Below are 18,051 nucleotides of genomic sequence, written 5' to 3'. Positions count from 1 at the left end.
AAGAAAAAGATTACACATTTATTCATATACTATTAGACTTATATAAACAAAAAACCTTTGTTTGTATGGAGCAGTCCGCTCTAGTCACACTTAACTTCAGCCACTAGATGGCGCATGCATGAACCTGACTTTGCACTACGAAAGACCTGTGTGTGTGCAGCAAACGCCACCGCAATGCAACAACGACGTAATGCTAATGACACAGATGAAGAGACACAACGTCAAAACGAAGCAAACACAGCGGCTCAATAACGCACAAGTGAAACACCTCAGTAACGGAGGGCAAGGCTTCAAGTTTTCAGACAAAGATTAATAGGATTTATATGCCTGCGATACAGCTAAGATATGGTATTGCCAGGGTCTTCTTACAAAAGCCGGTGGGGCAACAAGCACAGGTGGGTCCACGTCATCTGCACTGGTAAATCTTCAGAGTTAGCTGATGCCTCTCCAAGTTCACGAATATAGTAAAACTGCTAGAGGGTCTTCAGGTTGTTTTTTGTCCCGATGACCACATGCAGCTAGTAGATAATATGGCCAAAACAATAAAGTAAAATGAGTGTGACAAAAATACAATGACAGCCTAAGCAGCAGTTCATCTTGTGTCCATATGGTTACTACCTGTTTTATTTGTCTCAGATCAGGCTTGGTGTTTGTTCCCTCATTGAGTGAGTGACGGCTTGGCTTCCTCCATGGAAGGGAAATGACAGAGAGAGACAAAGAGTGTGTTTACATGTGCTTTAATAACCCACTTACTCGCAGAAATCAGTAATCTGGTTTCTAAAATGCAACCCTTATTCCAGTTAGTAAAAATCGGGTCAACACATGAAGATTTTTCTGCAACTAACCCAGTTATTTGGACATGTAAATCTTTAACCGGGTTATAGTTAAGGACTCTGACGTCTGCGCATGTCATTTATACACTTATTCAAGCCCATAAACTGTCTCCCAAGCACATGTGTATGACACTGTAAAGATCCTATCTGTAAAGCCAGTGTCACATTACATGACATCTGGTAGGAGGGGATGTCAAACATGCTTGTAATCAGATTACACAACCGGAGATCACTGGGGATGGCAAACTATACAATGCTTTGACAATCTTCCAGCACTGGTGGGCTCATAATCTCATACAGGTTCTCTGACATGTCCTACTCTGGTCAGCTCTCCCCCTCCCAGTCACAGATGGCCAGAGGAAATTCTCATCGGATCTAGTAGAGTCGTTAATGTGCCAAAGCAACTACTGGCTTAACCAGCTACCATGCAATTCAGTTTTGCTAGACGTTATCCTCCCCGCTTGTTTAAACATTTATACTGCTGGACATTAGTAATAACAATATACTATCAACATATATGCTAGATATTGTTTTCCCTTTCAGGCCTGACACCTTTCCTGGCAGTAATGAAATGTGGACACATCATCAGAATCAAGGTGTATGAGCATAGTTATGTTTTTCTTGTGCTTTCTTGTATAAGTTGGTCCCATTTTAGAGTTCAGTGTTTCTGACTGATGTGGGTGCTTGAACTTGGTGTGAGGCTACATCCTATGATACAGAGAGGCCATTGGTCCAAACATGGCAGTTGCAAATTGATGTATTCTCATATCAGTTTAATCCAATTCAACGTCGTCACGAGTGGCTCACATCTGTCCCAGTTATTTCTGGGGGAAAAGCAGGAGCCAACCCTGAATGTGATGCCAGTTCATCAAAGGGTATTAAATGAAGTCAATGAGCAAGTTATATCCAGCAGATCTTACAGGAATGATGGGAAAGTAATAAAGATGTAGGAGAGCAAATTGCTGTATATCCCTTCTTATTTTAATGTGCTTGAAAAGCTTTTAGAACACTCGAGATGTGAAAATATGGGCAATAATATATGCCTTGGAATCCATCCATCCATTATCCAACCCACTATATCCTAACTACAGGGTCACGGGGGTCTGCTGGAGCCAATCCCAGCCAACACAGGGTGCAAGGCAGGAAACAAACCCTGGGCATGGCGTCAGCCCACTGCAGGGCACACACAGTAGAGACAATTTAGGATCGCCAATGCAACTAACCTGTATGTCTTTGGACCGTGGGAGGAGACCAGAACACCCGGAGGAAACCCACGCAGGGAGGACCCGGGAAGTGAACCCAGGTCTCCTAACTGTGAGGCAGCAGCGCTACCCACTGCGCCACCGTGCCACCCATACCTTGGAATGATAGCATTAAATAAAAATAAAAAATAATTGAAATACAGTAATCCATTGCCAATCAAAAGGCGTATATTTCAGGAAGCCCTTGATTCAGCCTGCTGAGCCATTGTAAAAAACATTTAAACGTTTTGATGGCCATGAAGACGAAAAAATTGCTACAGTAATCTGTGACAAGAGGCTGTTTGAAAATGGAGAAGACTGAGACAGCAGCAACATGAGAGCCCATGTGTGCTTATCTTGCCTCTCATATCTCACGAGAACCATTGACCAAGTGATGCTACACGCCGGTTGCCTGCTAAATTCATTGCTTTGGTCTCTTGCTATATGGGATGTTGCTTATACGATACTTAAGTAAAATAGATTGCAGTAGGCAAGTAGAGTGTGCAGAAATAAATTGGTGTGGTACACAAATGCTTGGGGATTACTATGATGACAATTCTGAAGTAGTTTAATTGAAATAAATCAATGTTATTAAATGTAATTAGTAAATCATTTCATCGAAGTTTTAATTTAACTTCTGTAAGGGTCAGTACTGCACAGTTTGCATCGTGGGGTCTGTGCAGACTGATTAGGAAGAGCTTAATGTGTTGGTAGATAAATTCTGTTTCAGCCATATCCCTAGACCTCAGGAGTTACGTATCAGTGCATCTGACCGTCTGCAGCGGGATTTATTGTACTCACTGAAGATTGTCAGGAGCTGGCTTGAGCAGTCCCGGCATTATAGAAACTTCAGTCGTGCAATTCTTAAATTTAGAAAAATGAGAAGGGTCAGGCTCTTCTGCTAATGCCTTCGGCTGTGGCTATAAATCAATTCAGCAGTGCAGATTTATCTAGGAAGGAGATAAAATGATGATGTTGTGCTCCGAACCATAAGGACGACTAAACAGAATTAAAACATTTTTGGTTTTGCATCATAGTTTTTCTAGTTTTTTTTTTCATTTTTAAAGAATTCAATTCATTATTAGGTTGACACAGTGTTAGCACTGCCACCTCGCTGTAAGCAGACTTGATTTTGTATCCCGGGTCCTCTTGTCATCGTGAGATTCCTCCAAGTGCTTCAGTTTCCCCTCACAGCTCAAAGACATGCAGTTTAGGTGGACTGGTGATACTAAACTGGCCTATTTGTCTGTTTGCCCTGTGATGGACTGGCATCCTGTCCAGGGTTTGTTCCTGCTTTGCATCCTCTGCTAGCTGGGATAGGCTCCAGCGCCCCCTGTGGCCCTGTTCAGGACTAAGCAGGTTAGAAAATGTCTGACTGAATTAATTATTAATGTATTAGGGCACCCTTCTCAGACAAAACGTGAAGCCAGCATTCACACATTTATTATTATAACATACACTCAGTGCAACTCAATTAGGTCCACCTAGTAGGACCCCCTTTTTGCCCTCTGAACAGCCAGAATTTTTCAAGGTATACAATCAGCAAACAGTCTTTGAGGATTTTGACTCCTGTTGCAAGGACAGCATTGCAGTTCTGGAGATTTTTTTTTTTTGGCCACAAACAGATAGATAGATAGATAGATAGATAGATAGATAGATAGATAGATAGATAGATAGATAGATAGATAGATAGATAGATAGATAGATAGATAGATAGATAGATAGATAGATAGATAGATAGATGCAGGTATACAGGCAGGCAATTTCTTTGAATAATGTTAACGTTTATCCCCCACCCCACCACCTCCCACCCCCCCCCCCGGGTGGAACAATCTCCTCAGTCTGTCAGTGGAGCAGGACATTGACAGCAGTCTGTTGCTGAAGCTGTTCCTCTGTCTGGAGATGATACTGTTCAGTGGATGCAATGGATTCTCCAATATTGTCAGGAGCCTGCTGAGCGCCCGTCGCTCTAACACGGATGTCAAGCTGTCCAGCTCCATGCCTACAATAGAGCCTGCCTTCCTCACCAGTTTTGTCCAGGTGTGAGGCGTCCTTCTTCTTTATGCTGCCTCCCCAGCACACCACTACGTAGAAGAGGGCACTCGCCACAACTGTCTGATAGAACATCAGCAGCATCTTATTGTAGATTTTGAAGGACGCCAGCCTTCTAAGGAAGTATAGTCAGCTCTGTCCTCTCTTGCACAGAGCATCAGTATTGGCAGTCCAGTCCAGTTTATCATCCAACTACACTCCCAGGTATTTATAGGTCTGTACCCTCTGCACACAGTCACCTCTGATGATCACGGGGTCCATGAGGGGCCTGGGTCTCCTAAAATCCACCACCAGCTCCTTGGTTTTGCTGGTGTTCAGGTGTAGGTGGTTTGAGTCGCACTATTTAACAAAGTCCTTGATTAGGTTCCTATACTCCTCCTCCTGCCCACTCCTGATGCAGCCCATGATAGCAGTGTCATCAGCGAACTTTTCCACGTGGCAGGACTCCGAGTTGTATTGGAAGTCCGATGTATATAGGCTGAACAGGACCGGAGAAAGTACAGTCCCCTGCGGCACTCCTGTGTTGCTGACCACAATGTCAGACCTGCAGTTCCCAAGATGCACATACTGAGGTCTGTTTGTAAGATAGTCCACAATCCATGCCACCAGGTATGAATCTACTCCCATCTCTGTCAGCTGAAGCTCTGGATTTTCATGCCACCCCAAAGGCCTTCATTGATTTGAACCCTGAGGAATGTAAAGGAATGTAAGAGTAAACTGAAGTCACTGAACCACCTTGAGATGATGCATGCTTGGTGACAAGGCAGATTGTCTACTCAATGTGGCTTTATTGAATACCATCCATACACCATATTGCAGCATACGGTGGCACAAAATAATGTTCCCTAGGACCACGATGCAATAACACTGGACAAGTGCAAGACAGGTAAAGAGCTCTACAATACTAGAGATAGATAGTAGGTAAGTGAAGAAGAAGGGTGGACTGTAGCTGTTAACAGGTGTGCATGGTCAATAACAATGCTTAGTTAAGCTGTGGCATTCAAATGAAGCTCATTCAGTATTAAGAGGTAAGAAACCATTCATCACACCATTACATTGTCACCTCCAGTCTCTACTGTAGACACAAGGCAGGAAAGATCAGAGGATTCATGTTGTTTCTAACAAAATCTGATCATTCAAACTCAATGTTGCAGTAAACTCCACAACAATTCATCAAATCAGGTGACAGTTTTCCATCCATCAGTTGTCTAGTTTCAGTGATCACTGTATCCTCATTTTCCTATTCTTAATTGTCAGGGGTGGATCCCAACATGCTCTTCTTCTACTGGCGTCCATCCACTTCAAGGTTTGATATGCTGTGTGTTCACAGATAGCTATCCGGTGCTCACCTCGATTTCAGTCACTTGCAGAGAGATAATGATCCCATACACACAAGCATGTCTCTAAAATGTGGATGAATGACCTAAACCCCTTTGGAATGGTTTGGGAGAACATGAAATTTCATACTAGCGATCCACCCATTGATTTTGACATTGTCACATTGACAGCAACACAAGATTTCCATTAATTGGCTGACAACATTGGGCATGATGCATGAACCAACCCTGGGTGAGACAGTTCAATGTAGGACACAATCAACTATGTACATTCACCTCAACTCAATTTGATGATGCCAGTGAGCCTAACACTGCCATCATTTGAAAAGTGCGAGAAAAGTGGAATATGCAGGGAAAACCAAATGTATGACGAAGGTGTAGACCATAGGCCAAAAGGCCAGGAGAATGAGACAGCAGAGCACTTCATGACCTGAAATGTTACAGGGTTGAGGCATTGTTGGGACATCATAATAATGTCAGGCATTAGTCATCAAGGATGAAAAATTATATGGTTGCTGTTTCGTTTAAGGTATAAGTGCTGCAACAATCTGCTATATTTAAAGGAGATCTTACATTTTCACGAAGGACCATTGGATGCTAGATGACAATGTTTATGATGTAAATGGAAAAAAGGAACTAAAATTGCTATAATTTGTTCAGAGTGGTTCCATTTATTTGTTATTAGTAAAGATCTTTTTGCCTCACTGAATCTGGCATTGCCCGATACGATATGCAGCTTGCTTACCCACCACTAAATCTTGTGAAAGGTAATAATAATAAAAATAATAAATTTTATGTATATAGCACCTTTCCCGTGCTTAAGGTGCAGTCACTCTGTAAGATCTGACTGCACTGCCTCCTTGCCACTAAGTCCCAACTGGCCTCTACTACTGGGGAGTGGTGATGCACTGTGTGTGAAATCCAGAACTCCTCACGGCCTTCCTGCACTTTGCCATACAATTTTTATTTCATATAGCACTCCTAGTAGGGGATACCCTCAAAAGGTGCTTTACAAGAATATCTTTCAAAGCAAGAGGATGCAAGACGGAGTTAGAATGTAACATTCTCTCTGTCTTTCATTGCACATTGCTGAATCAACCAACCCAAACAATTCTGAGTAGGGGCAGCCAATGAACATTGAGTGGTTACTGCCACCTGGTGGCTCCTCTTTACCCACACAGCTTTTGTAGGAGCTCACAAGTGACCAGTATGCTGCTGCATGCCACTGTGCCACTTTTCAGCAGCTCCAAGTCTTACAGGGCAGGGTGAAGAGGTATACATGAATAAAACAGCTATGCTCCTTGGTGACATGGGACATGCGGCATATCATTTAAATCTGGTATTTTACTGTATATCAAAAAGGTCATGTCCTTACTGTTTTATGTTAACTTTTTTTTCCCATAGCTCCAAGTGCTCCGAGCTACATCTCATTTTCAGAGGTCACTACAACTACTCTAAATGTGTCCTGGGGACCTCCAATCTGGCCCAACGGCATTGTGGATGGATATCGGGTGGTATATGAGCCTCTGGAACCAATACACGGTAGGCGCCTAGGCTGCTTTACTTTTCTTTAGCCATCACTTCTTACTCAGTATTCCCTCATTTGAACTGACTGAGAGATTATTTTAGTGATAGCAAAACAAAAACACAAATGAATGGTTTATTCCGCTGAGAAACATTTGGTATTGAAGATGCCTGGATCCATTAAAAAACAGAATAGCTTGTATTTTATTTTATTTCTATATTTATTTATTTAAAGGAGAGAAAAAGTAGCAAAGTACCCTTTTTAAACAAATCAGTCCCTCTTTAGGTAACTGGCTGAGAGTCTTATCAGGTAAGCTGATCCCACTGCAGCAGCGCAATTCATCTTGGAGGAGCACACCTCCTTCACCACCACAGCGCTCATTGGAGGTTCATTCAGTTTGAATCCTACATTTATTTTCTCATCCCTGCTTCATTTACTCATTTCTCTTACCATGTCCCACAATTCTCTTGTTTACCTAGATAACTGTTGCTTGCATGTTTCACGTAATTGTCTTTTTTACAGTATCATAGGTCTTCTCTTTTCTAAAACTGCTCAAGGGCTCAAGGCTCAACTCCTTAAAGGGGAAGTGATCTGGTTTTGTTATTAGGAACTCCATGTGACAAAAACAAATTCATTTTGTAAGGGTCAATAAAGTCAGATGTTTTGACCTGTTAGTAGATAAAGCATTGGACTGTACGGCACAAGACTTTTAGCCCAGTCATCACAACTGTGGGGCCCAGAATTTCCAGTGCTTCAAGGGTATAAATATGGAAACGCTTGATGATACACATAACATGTCTGCTGTGGTGTCCACAATGAAAATTATTTCGTGGCATTGCATTTACTGGAGGTAGACAGTGTGAAACCCCTCCTCAGTAGATACTACACTGGGCAGTGCAGCTCAAGGCTGCCAGTTCAGTCCCTACAAGTGACATACTATGTAACCTTGAGCAGTTCACTTCTGTCATGCTCTTCTTATTTACCACACATAAGTGGAAAATGCAACTGGAGGAGAATAAGCTAACATCAAGAAGATGGAGAACCTGTAATGTGGGGCACAGACCGATGGCACCATACAAGTCAATGGGCAAGACCTGAACAAAACCGCCCAGTTCAGATACCTCAGCTGACTCATCTGTGCAGATGGCGAAACTCTACCAGACACCTAGGCAAGTGTCAATGCTGCATGGCTCAAATGGGGACAAGTCACCAGAGTCTTATGTGTTTGGAGGATGCCCATCTACATTAAAGCAAAGATCATCAAAACAGTCACCCATTCAGTCACCTTAGTACAGAGCAGAATGCTGGTCAGTGATGACTAAACACAATCAAGCTCTCCACTTTATGGAGATGCACATGCTCTGGTGGGTCTTGATCATCTCAACAACGAGGACATTAGGAAAATGACAAGAATAGCACTGACCTCAGAGAAAATGTGCGAAGCCTGGCAATGTTTATACAGTTGTGTCGTCAGAAGAGACAACCAGACAATGCTTAAGACAGCCTGACGTCTGAGCCCAAAAGGAAAATTCCCATGTGGACAATGCCAAAAAATGCAGGCTGGATAGGCTAAAGGAAAAAATGGTTAAACTGGACACCGTCCGCAAACAAGAAGAAATAGCGACTGGGGTGCTCAAAAGTGCACCTTGCACATAAGAGGGATAAACACAAAGAAGAAGAAGACAGAATATACTTCTTCATTTTTGTGAAAGTTTCAGCAAAACCCATATTGACACTTTTTTCATGTGCATTGTGCAAGAAAAGCAGTTGTAAGAGAGCTACATCTACCTCGGAATTGAAAACACAAAGCAGGTGTTGATGAATGGTTTGACACTGCCAGAGCAGATTCGGGAGAAAGGAGATGAGGCTCAAAGTTATCTAATTCAACTCACAAAATACGTGTTGTGACTGTGTGATCCTTCGCTGCTTCACACCCTGATATGGCCTGACTCCCCACAGAAGCCTATTATCCAGCAACTTGTGTTCTGTAACATCTGCGTACAATATGACATCTCCTCTCATACTGCACTTGTTCATGTTAAGGGGATGGCAGCCGTTGACAAGTCTATTTGGGTGCATTGTTGTATTCATGTTTTGAATTTTGATTGCTACCATTTGGCATGTTTTGTTTATTTTAGTAAAACATAACACCATACTAATCTGCCCACAATGTACTATACATGTAGCAGTTCCTTAGTAATGGTCAAAAAGCAATTTGAAAATTTTCAGTGAGTCGATCGTGTGCAGTTATAAAATATTTACTCAGCTTACAGTGGTGAAGCTTGTTTTAGTGTATTCTCATGCAGCATAAATCACTCTTTTCTTAATATCTATCTATCTATCTATCTATCTATCTATCTATCTATCTATCTATCTATCTATCTATCTATCTATCTATCTATCTATCTATCTATCTATATTAAATAGTGCCCTTTATTTTTATTTATCTATCTATTTATCTATCTATCTTATATAGTGCCCTTTATTTTTATCTATCTATCTATCTATCTATCTATCTATCTATCTATCTATCTATCTATCTATCTATCTATCTATCTATCTATCTATCTATCTTATATAGTGCCCTTTATTTTTATCTATCTATCTATCTATCTATCTATCTATCTATCTATCTATCTATCTATCTATCTATCTATCTATCTAATGCAGTGCTTTTTATTTACTTCTACTTTACTTTGTTGAAAAACTATTAATAATAATCTGTTCAATAATGTATTTGCTTACCTACTTATTTTATGAAAGATGTTATTTTACTTGTGATTTTTCTGTAATTGCCTAGCCAATAAAAGTAACTATGCATTTATTTATGTACATGTTAAGAATCCATTTTTATATTTATTTATTTATTGATTGATTAATTTGTTCATGAAGCACTAGCTGTTCCTCTATTTCCTTTCTTGCTTTCCTATCTATTTAGAGAGGCTTTGTTTGTGTGTATTCATAAACTGGTATCTATTCGTTTATTTGTTTTTCCCATAAAAAAATGTATCTGTCGGTCAGTCTCTCTAGCTTTAAGACTTGTCAGATCAGTTTTTTCTCTTAATAAGTGATGATTGAGCCACAAAGAATTCACATACCGTGAGTTTTGTGAAACTGCAGAAATTTTTGTGAATTTGGTGAAATGCATTGACGTCAATGGAGAAAGAGAAACTGAACTCATTTTGAGTGGATTATAATGGTGTTATGGTCTTTCAAGGGTCCCTGAGGGCTAGAGAAGTGACTGCCAACTATGCTGGACTGATTAATGTGGCCAAAAATGTGACCTGAGCTGTGAGGCAGCAGTGCTAACCATTCCTCAGCCTACCATGTCTCCCTGAGACAAAATCTATTAAATTAAATATCAGAACAGCACAATTTCTTCTAGACAGGAAGCATAAATTCACCAAGGCTTGACCCCACCGATTTGATAGCAGGCCTCACTTGAACCATAAAGTAGTTTTATTTTTTTTTTTTTCCCTGGCGCTTTTGTTTGCTCACTACCGCTGCTAGCAAATAATCACAACACTACAGCATGTGGATTCTTCACTTCTTCCTGTTTGCATCCACTGAACAGCACTCTAGGTAATATTTTTAAAGGGGTGTATTACACACATATAGTACAAGTCCATACATTAAGACTTTACCTTTAAGGCACGAGTACATGGACACATTTCCAGTTTCCTTGTCCATGCGCCTGTTTTACTGCATTTCACAAGTGTTCTGCTAATCTTTAGCCCACTCCTAGCATGATATACTCAGAGGGCTGCCCCATCCAACATTGGCTATTAAAGATCTGTGATGTTACAGTGGCTGTACAAAGCAGTGTGGGATGCTGGGGAAAAAAAAATTTACTCTAAGTCACCCCATGGTGAATTTCCAGGAAAATGTTCTGCGAAAAAGGTGAACCCAGCATAAACACTTTAGCGAAATTCGCTGATCAGCACTACACTTAATTTATTTTTACACCACGTTCGGCTCTAGTTTTGATCATGGAAATGATAAACTAGCAAGAGACATTTAACTAAATTCACTTAATACATTAACATTTATATATATGTCTAATATTTGAATCAGGAACATCCTAAAATGCACTTTATATTGGTATGTATATATTGTCTTGTGTTTTCTGTTTAATGTTTTATGTAGCATTATCACTGTCAGTGCTGTGAGTTTGTTAACAGGAAAAGCAATATATATACAATAAGTAAATTGTATGAAATTCAAAACAAGTTCTTACATTCCCTATAGACTAGATTTACTCCTTCCAGGCATTCATTGCTGGAAAAGCCACCTCCAGTCCAGGGACCCAAATTGCAAACTTTGGTGTTCAAAGCAAATATCCAATAAAATTGTCAAGCCTTGAGGAGAAGGGTGATATTCTTCAGCTTTAAATTTTGAATGGCACGTTTTAATGAAAATGTATTCTGTGTTGAATGTGGAGAAAACTGGCCATAATGCACGCCGGCTCAGTTTTATTTAGTACCTTTCTCCGTGAACACCATTACAAAGTAATTCACAAATGTTAGTAAAATTGCTTCTGTACTTCTAAATCGTGAGTTACTTGTGGGAATCAGACAAGTAATCTTGTAGCTTATGGTTCAACTCTTTAGCTACTAGGCAACCATAAACCGCAAAGTCATTGACATTAAATGAAAACATGAATGTTTATCTATAAAAACAATACTCTTGTATATATACTGTAGACTTTTAAATGCTAGTTTATAACTTTAAGAGCTCATGTCACACTGGCAAGTACCTCAGCTGTGGAGACTGAACCAGCAATCCCATACTTAATACTTCAATTCTATCCATATAACACATATTTTTTTATATTCTTTGATTGTGTTTGAAGACAATGATTATAGTTCAATTGTACATATCTACAAAAAGACACCATGCAAGGAGAGAGTCTTACAGTAATAAACTCCTTCATTTTTAATTACTTGTGGGTCTCCACCTCCGTATCTTCTCTTGCAGATCAAAATGAGTTTTTGTGATCTGGTGGGCATAGTTTATGTGGTGTGTTAAACTGGACTGACCACCTGCCAGGTTCTTAGCCTTCATGTGTTTAATTAACAGGGCTCATCTGAAAGTATTTGTGCACATGAAGTTAGTTAAATAAGCTCATCTGTTCCATCAGAGCAAATCAAGCTCAATCACTGAGGTCTGAGATGAGATATTTCTATGTATATAAAATCTAACGTATGTATGTACATACGTACGTACATCTGTATGTCTGTCAGCTTTCATGAGAGAACTACTTAATGGATTTAGATTGGGTCTTTTTCTATAATTTGCTTGAACATTCTGATTGATTTTGAGACTTCTTGCATCTCACTAAGAATCATCGTTCACTTGCAGGAGCGATATATTCACACTAATCCGAGACAGAGGCTGCAGGCCAAGAGCAGTGAGAAGTGTGATGTCAGGAGTGGGGAGCCAGACAGGGCCCTCCTCACTGTCCTTTTTCACTAATACACAAGTTGGAGCCCCGGGGCACGGCTAGTATATATACTGTATACTATATGGACACAGACAGGCGGACACATGCAAATCATCCACAACACGTTTATTGTACATTATTTACAAGAATAAAGTGCACCACAAACCCCTAAAGTCCCCAAAGTCCAGGCCAACTCTCCAATGCCTTTTCCTTCAGGCCGCCTCCTTGCCTCCTATAAGACCTTGTCCTTCCTTCTCTCCCGACTTCAGCCCCCGAACGGAGTGAGGCAGCCCCTTTTATAATCACCCGGATGTACTCCAGGTGCCTCCCGATAATCTTCCGCCAGCACTCCCAAGTGTGGCGGAAGTGCCAGCTGCACACCCGAAAGCACTCTGGGTGTCCCCGATCCTCTTCCCCCCAGCACTTCCAGGTGTGGCGGAAGTGCTGAGGTCCAGGGCTCCAAAGGCATTGGGGCACCCCGTGGTGGTGACCACGGGCCCCTACAGGGTTGAGCTTGAAAGCTCTGTACCCGTGGTCCCCATACCCACCAGGGCGGTTGCCCCCACGTGGTCTGGGGAAGGCGTAAGCCCTCGTCCGGTCCTCCATGGCGTCCCTGTGACAATATATATATATATATATATATATATATATATATATATAAAAAAATAGTGAAAATCAATTCATATCTTATATACAGTTAAAGAAACTTAAATTCAAAAATCAAGTCATTTTAAAAGTTTTTACACAAATGGCAGTAGGAGAAGCTCCTGTCCACCTTCTCAATCGCCTACATTGTTCATGCAGATTGAGCTATTGGGCTAGGTGCTAGCCCATTAAAAATTTCCCAGTGCCAGAAACAAGTTTAGCAAAAGGTCAAATGAAACAAATGGAAACGTTATGTGCATGGAGTGACTCTTCCTTGGTCTGGAGACCCTCTTTTGATCCACCTGAATGTCTCAGTTATGTTATTTCATCCATAATCCAGCTCTGTCCTTCTGTCCGTTGGTATGGTTTTAAGACTGGTGTATGATGGTAAGGGGTGCACAGTGTTAACTGGGAAACACAAAACTAGAGAGGTTATCACAATGAAGCACTTGGAGAACTTGAATGAAGAATTAATGAAAGGAGAACATGAAGAACTTGCCAGTTTTGATGAGAGGATTCCAACTGTATTACTGATCACTTCCATTGGTGTGCCTTTATTCATGTTCAACATTTAAGTGTATAAAATGTGAAGGTCTGTCTGTCTGTTATATGCAATTTTTCAGCATCTAATGGTATGAGAGTCTTGATTTTGGTCTTAATTGAAAGGTTATGACCTGATATGTTCTGGAAATTCAAGAAATTTTTGGTAGCAGTAAGGTGACGGCCATTACAGCTCAGTCCCCCCAAGCCTACGTATTGATAATCTCCCACGACACACTACATATATGTTCAGAATTCATAATCTAGTCTAAGTATTGTGTCTACTGATCATCAAACATTATAGACGTAAATAAAGGATGGTAAAGTGACCTGTGGTCTTGCGTTTATGGAAAGGCAATTAAAAAAAAACAAGTGATGACAACCAAAATGGAGGAAAAAATAAGAAGAATCGTGACATCTGCTGAGCACCAAACAAATTGCTGAAGGAGATTAAATGACAAAGAACTAGAAGACAAGATCCTGAAGCAAGATGCAATCCTGAACAACTGATAAACATGATGGCTCATAAGCATGCAAGACAAAGCCCAGGATACAGAATGCAAAAATGAGAAAGAGGAGAAATGCCCAGTGACAACATTAAAGTATTGCTTTCACATCCTTACATCGATGCTTGTTTGAAGATGACTACTTAGCAATGTTACATCAGCAGTGAGGCCACTGTCACGCTGCATTTTTTAATCGTGAAAATAAAAATGATAAGTTCAGCTTGGTCTACATGAGCCAGTAGAAGTAATACAATACATTATAACTTCTAGATGAACTGAAAGAAGTAATGACAACATTTTAGTGTTCAAATATACCGCTATTACTCATTTACTCTGATGTATCAAGACATTAACAAACACGTCTTTGGGTCTTCATTACACTTACAACGCATCAGTAAAGTGTTTATTCATCTCTGCAATGTAACATACTAACAACACGTCACTTTGGAGTGGTCTGAGGGGGCTTAACTGAGACACCTTACACTTGATATCACATATTTAGTATCAGACCTGTGAACTCTTTGTATTAACAAGTCATTTTATTATCATGTCACAGAGATGAGTAACCTGCCTCCTAATGTTCTATAAGCATGATGAAGACCAAAAGAAGCCTTAAGTCTTGTTACATACAGTAAGAGTAAATGAGTAAAAGGTGCTTTTTTACAGTTATCATCCACGTGCGACTAGGAAGGAGCTGAGTGGACTAAGTGGAGGTAATTACCCGCCAGGCCAGGGGGTGGCGGGGTGCACTAAATCTACCTCTCTTATCTCTACAGGCCAACTTGGGAAAACCTGCCTGATTTCACATCACTTCCTGTTCCAAAAGGAGGCCATTATCCTGCTGGCTACATCACTGTAAAAGAAGAAGTCTCAACATATGAAAAAAAAGGTTTGGGGCAGCCTCCCGTATATTGTCCCTGGCTGCAAAAGGGTATTGAAAACAGGAATGATCTGGTTGGCTTGAGTTCCGAGACTGAACTGATGAGGTTTTGGAAAATGGCGGCTTTATAAGCCATGAACTGGAAGTGATGTCATCTGGCCGGAACCGGAAGTGATGTTAAATCAGGGAGGTTTTTCCATATTTGGCCTATAGGGATAATAGAGGTAGGTTTAGTGTACCCTGCCACCCCCTGGCATGGTGGGTAATTACCTCCACTTGGTTCACTCTGCTCCTTCCTAGTCACACGTGTGTGACACAGTACTTAAACAAAAGTGTTACTGAATTGACTATTGTACAACTGTAGGCTCGTGTGTTTCGCTAGTAGATACATTAAATTGGCACTTGAATGAGACAGTAATCGAGTCCCTCCAAAACCAGATCTTAGCTGTGTAAATCGCCCACGGCCTGCCTGTGTTACACTCCCTGCTGTTTTCCCTATTGCAATAATCTACTGCTCTTAAAAAAGAGACGAGATGGTCATGTGTGGCCTACCAACTACAATATAAACAGTTTTATCAGTTGCAAATGTTAAAAAAGATGCTGGTAGCACATGGCACAGAAGGCACATGGGAAAGTTGGCAGTGGGCATACTTGGCTCCAAATATTGAGAATTAGACTACGAATAGTCAACTCTCTAGCATAGTATGGCAGTGTCCTTAAAGGGTAACCCAGGAACAGTTAAATCAGCCACCTGACTCTCAATCCTGTGCTCACTAAGCTTTATTATATTGCTCACACAGGAGACTAAACATAGCCTTACTAAAGATAATATAAGCAAAAATTGTGAATCCAAAATTGCCAAAGGAAATTCGCAGCTCTTTGATGTAATGTGTGATGTGGGGTTGTGAGACTGTGTCTAACACGTTGGATGCAAGTTGTGTCACTGACAATCGACCTTTACAGTATTTCAGGAAGCCTGTCTTTTCACATGGTAACTTAACATTGCACTTTCCTAACAACAGAGTTTACTTCCTACAAATGATATCACTGGGCATTTTACTGCATAATTAAAAAATACTTTATAAACAGGGCACTTCATATGAAGACCTTTTACAACATACAGGATCTGACCGGCATGGTGATGTAGTGATTAGTGCTGCCAGCTTAATTAATAATTCATTAATTACATTTATGTAACCCTTATCTAACTTACTCAAAGCACTTTTCATAGACCATGAGGAACCACTTCAACCACCATCGATGTGAAACATCCATCAGGATGATGCAACAGCAACCATTTTTGCACCAAGCATGTGCACAACACATTAGCTATTAGATGATGATGGGGCGAGAGAAATACGTAGTTCAGCCCTTTAGAGAAAGGAGATGTTTAGGAGAATGACCAGGTTGTGGTGGGCAATTTAGCCAGGAAACTACTCTTTTCAAAAGATGCCCAAGCATCTTTTATGAGCACAGAAAGTCAGGACCTCAGTTTTACATCTCATTTGAAGGACGATGCCAATTCTTGCAGCACTTTGTCCTCATCACTGCACTGGGGTATTGGGATTCACACACAGTACACTGGGTAAGCATCCATGATGGCCTCAACAACACCTCTTCCAGCAGAAACCAAGCTTTTGGTTCCTCATTCAAGCACTGTCCGGCCCAAGCATACTCAGGTGGATTATCTGTTCTGAAGTGCTGGTGGTTGGCGCTCCTGGCTTAGGAATACAACGTCCTGGATCTGAGTTCTTTGCCTGGTTGTTGTCTGTGCAGTGTTTGCACATTCTCTCTGTGTCCTCCAATTTACTCCTAGATATCCTTACATATCTCAATGGCATGCTGGTCTAAATTGGCCACATATGAGTATAAGCAAGTCCTGCAGTGGACCCGCCACTTCCTTTCTTGTGCCAGAAGAGACCAGGACAGGCTGCAGCTAAGCACAATCACAGCAATGCAAGCCCTTAAAATTCTACTGAAATCGTGTGGCTCCTGATTTTGGCTTATAACCACTAGGCAGCAGCTTTCAGTCCCACTCACTCACTCACAGATGGGAACAATTTTAAGAAAATAATATGCATTTACAAAATTATACATTCTTTCATTTCGCATAATAAAAACTGTATGTTTGTATTCTTTAAGGATGGAAAGTCTTAAGGAAATTTCACATGATCTAATTTCCCATCCATGTAGGAGTCAGCAAGGTGGTGACAGTGGACATCAAAGGCAACAGGCAATGCTGGCTCAAAGTGCGAGATCTCACCAAGGGAGTGGCATACAGTTTTCGGGTTCAAGCCAGGACTATCGCATTTGGACCAGAGCTGGAAGCTAACATCACAGCTGGACCATCAGATGGTAAGCAATTTTGAGGGGTTGCGGGACTGGTGTGTGATTCAGAGAACCACTGCTGTGCCAGATAGATGCTACTTCTGCAGATTAGTCAGGGATAAAGCAGATAGCTAGTGGTAGCACCTGACGTAGGTAGCTGATGCAGATTAATTGTCTGAAACAGACTGATGGGATGCAGAATACCAGAAGAAGGTGCTCTCTACGCAGAGAAGACATAAAACAAAGAGATGCTGTTTCAGGTTATCAGGGTAATATAATCAGTGCTGCTGCAGATTTTCAGAAGGAGAGAACTAGCAAGCCGCTCAAGGAAAAGGTGGGTCACATCAAACAAATGTTGGTAGAGATTACAGGAGAAGTGAAGGACGGCTATTAGAAGAGAAATGGAGCCAACAACTACTGCTGCAATTACTGTAAGAAGAGAAGAAGAAGAAGAAATTGCTGCTTCATATACAACTCTGTCTGGACCATAACATACAGGAGCCACATCATACATTTGGTGCTAGTGCTGAGGATAAAGAAGGAGAAGTAAAAGCTGCTGCATATTAGAGGAAGAAGAAGAATGAAGAAGAAGAAGAATGAAGCCAGTAGTTAACTGCTGCAGTTATGAAGGAGGATTATAACAAATACCGTATGTACTCGCGTTTAAGTTCTCCCATGGATAAGTCGGGGCTTGATTTTACCATATAATTTCCGGTATTTT

At 41.0% G+C, this 18,051-nt stretch overlaps 1 protein-coding gene across 1 annotated transcript in view; it reads left to right on the top strand.

The window, feature by feature from the left end:
• sdk1a (sidekick cell adhesion molecule 1a) overlaps nucleotides 1-18,051 on the top strand; it is a 1,749,737-nt gene that overhangs the window by 1,710,349 nt on the left and 21,337 nt on the right. Inside the window, exons 38-39 of the mRNA XM_051933783.1 lie at nucleotides 6,868-7,005; nucleotides 17,196-17,357. Coding sequence (XP_051789743.1) covers nucleotides 6,868-7,005; nucleotides 17,196-17,357 — 300 coding nt within the window. The remainder of the gene's footprint in view (nucleotides 1-6,867; nucleotides 7,006-17,195; nucleotides 17,358-18,051) is intronic.

This window comes from Erpetoichthys calabaricus, chromosome 11 (assembly GCF_900747795.2).
Source record: "Erpetoichthys calabaricus chromosome 11, fErpCal1.3, whole genome shotgun sequence".
Lineage (NCBI taxonomy): Eukaryota > Metazoa > Chordata > Cladistia > Polypteriformes > Polypteridae > Erpetoichthys > Erpetoichthys calabaricus.
The sequence above is the reverse complement of the archived record's forward strand: the minus strand, read 5'-3'. Positions and strand labels throughout refer to the sequence as shown.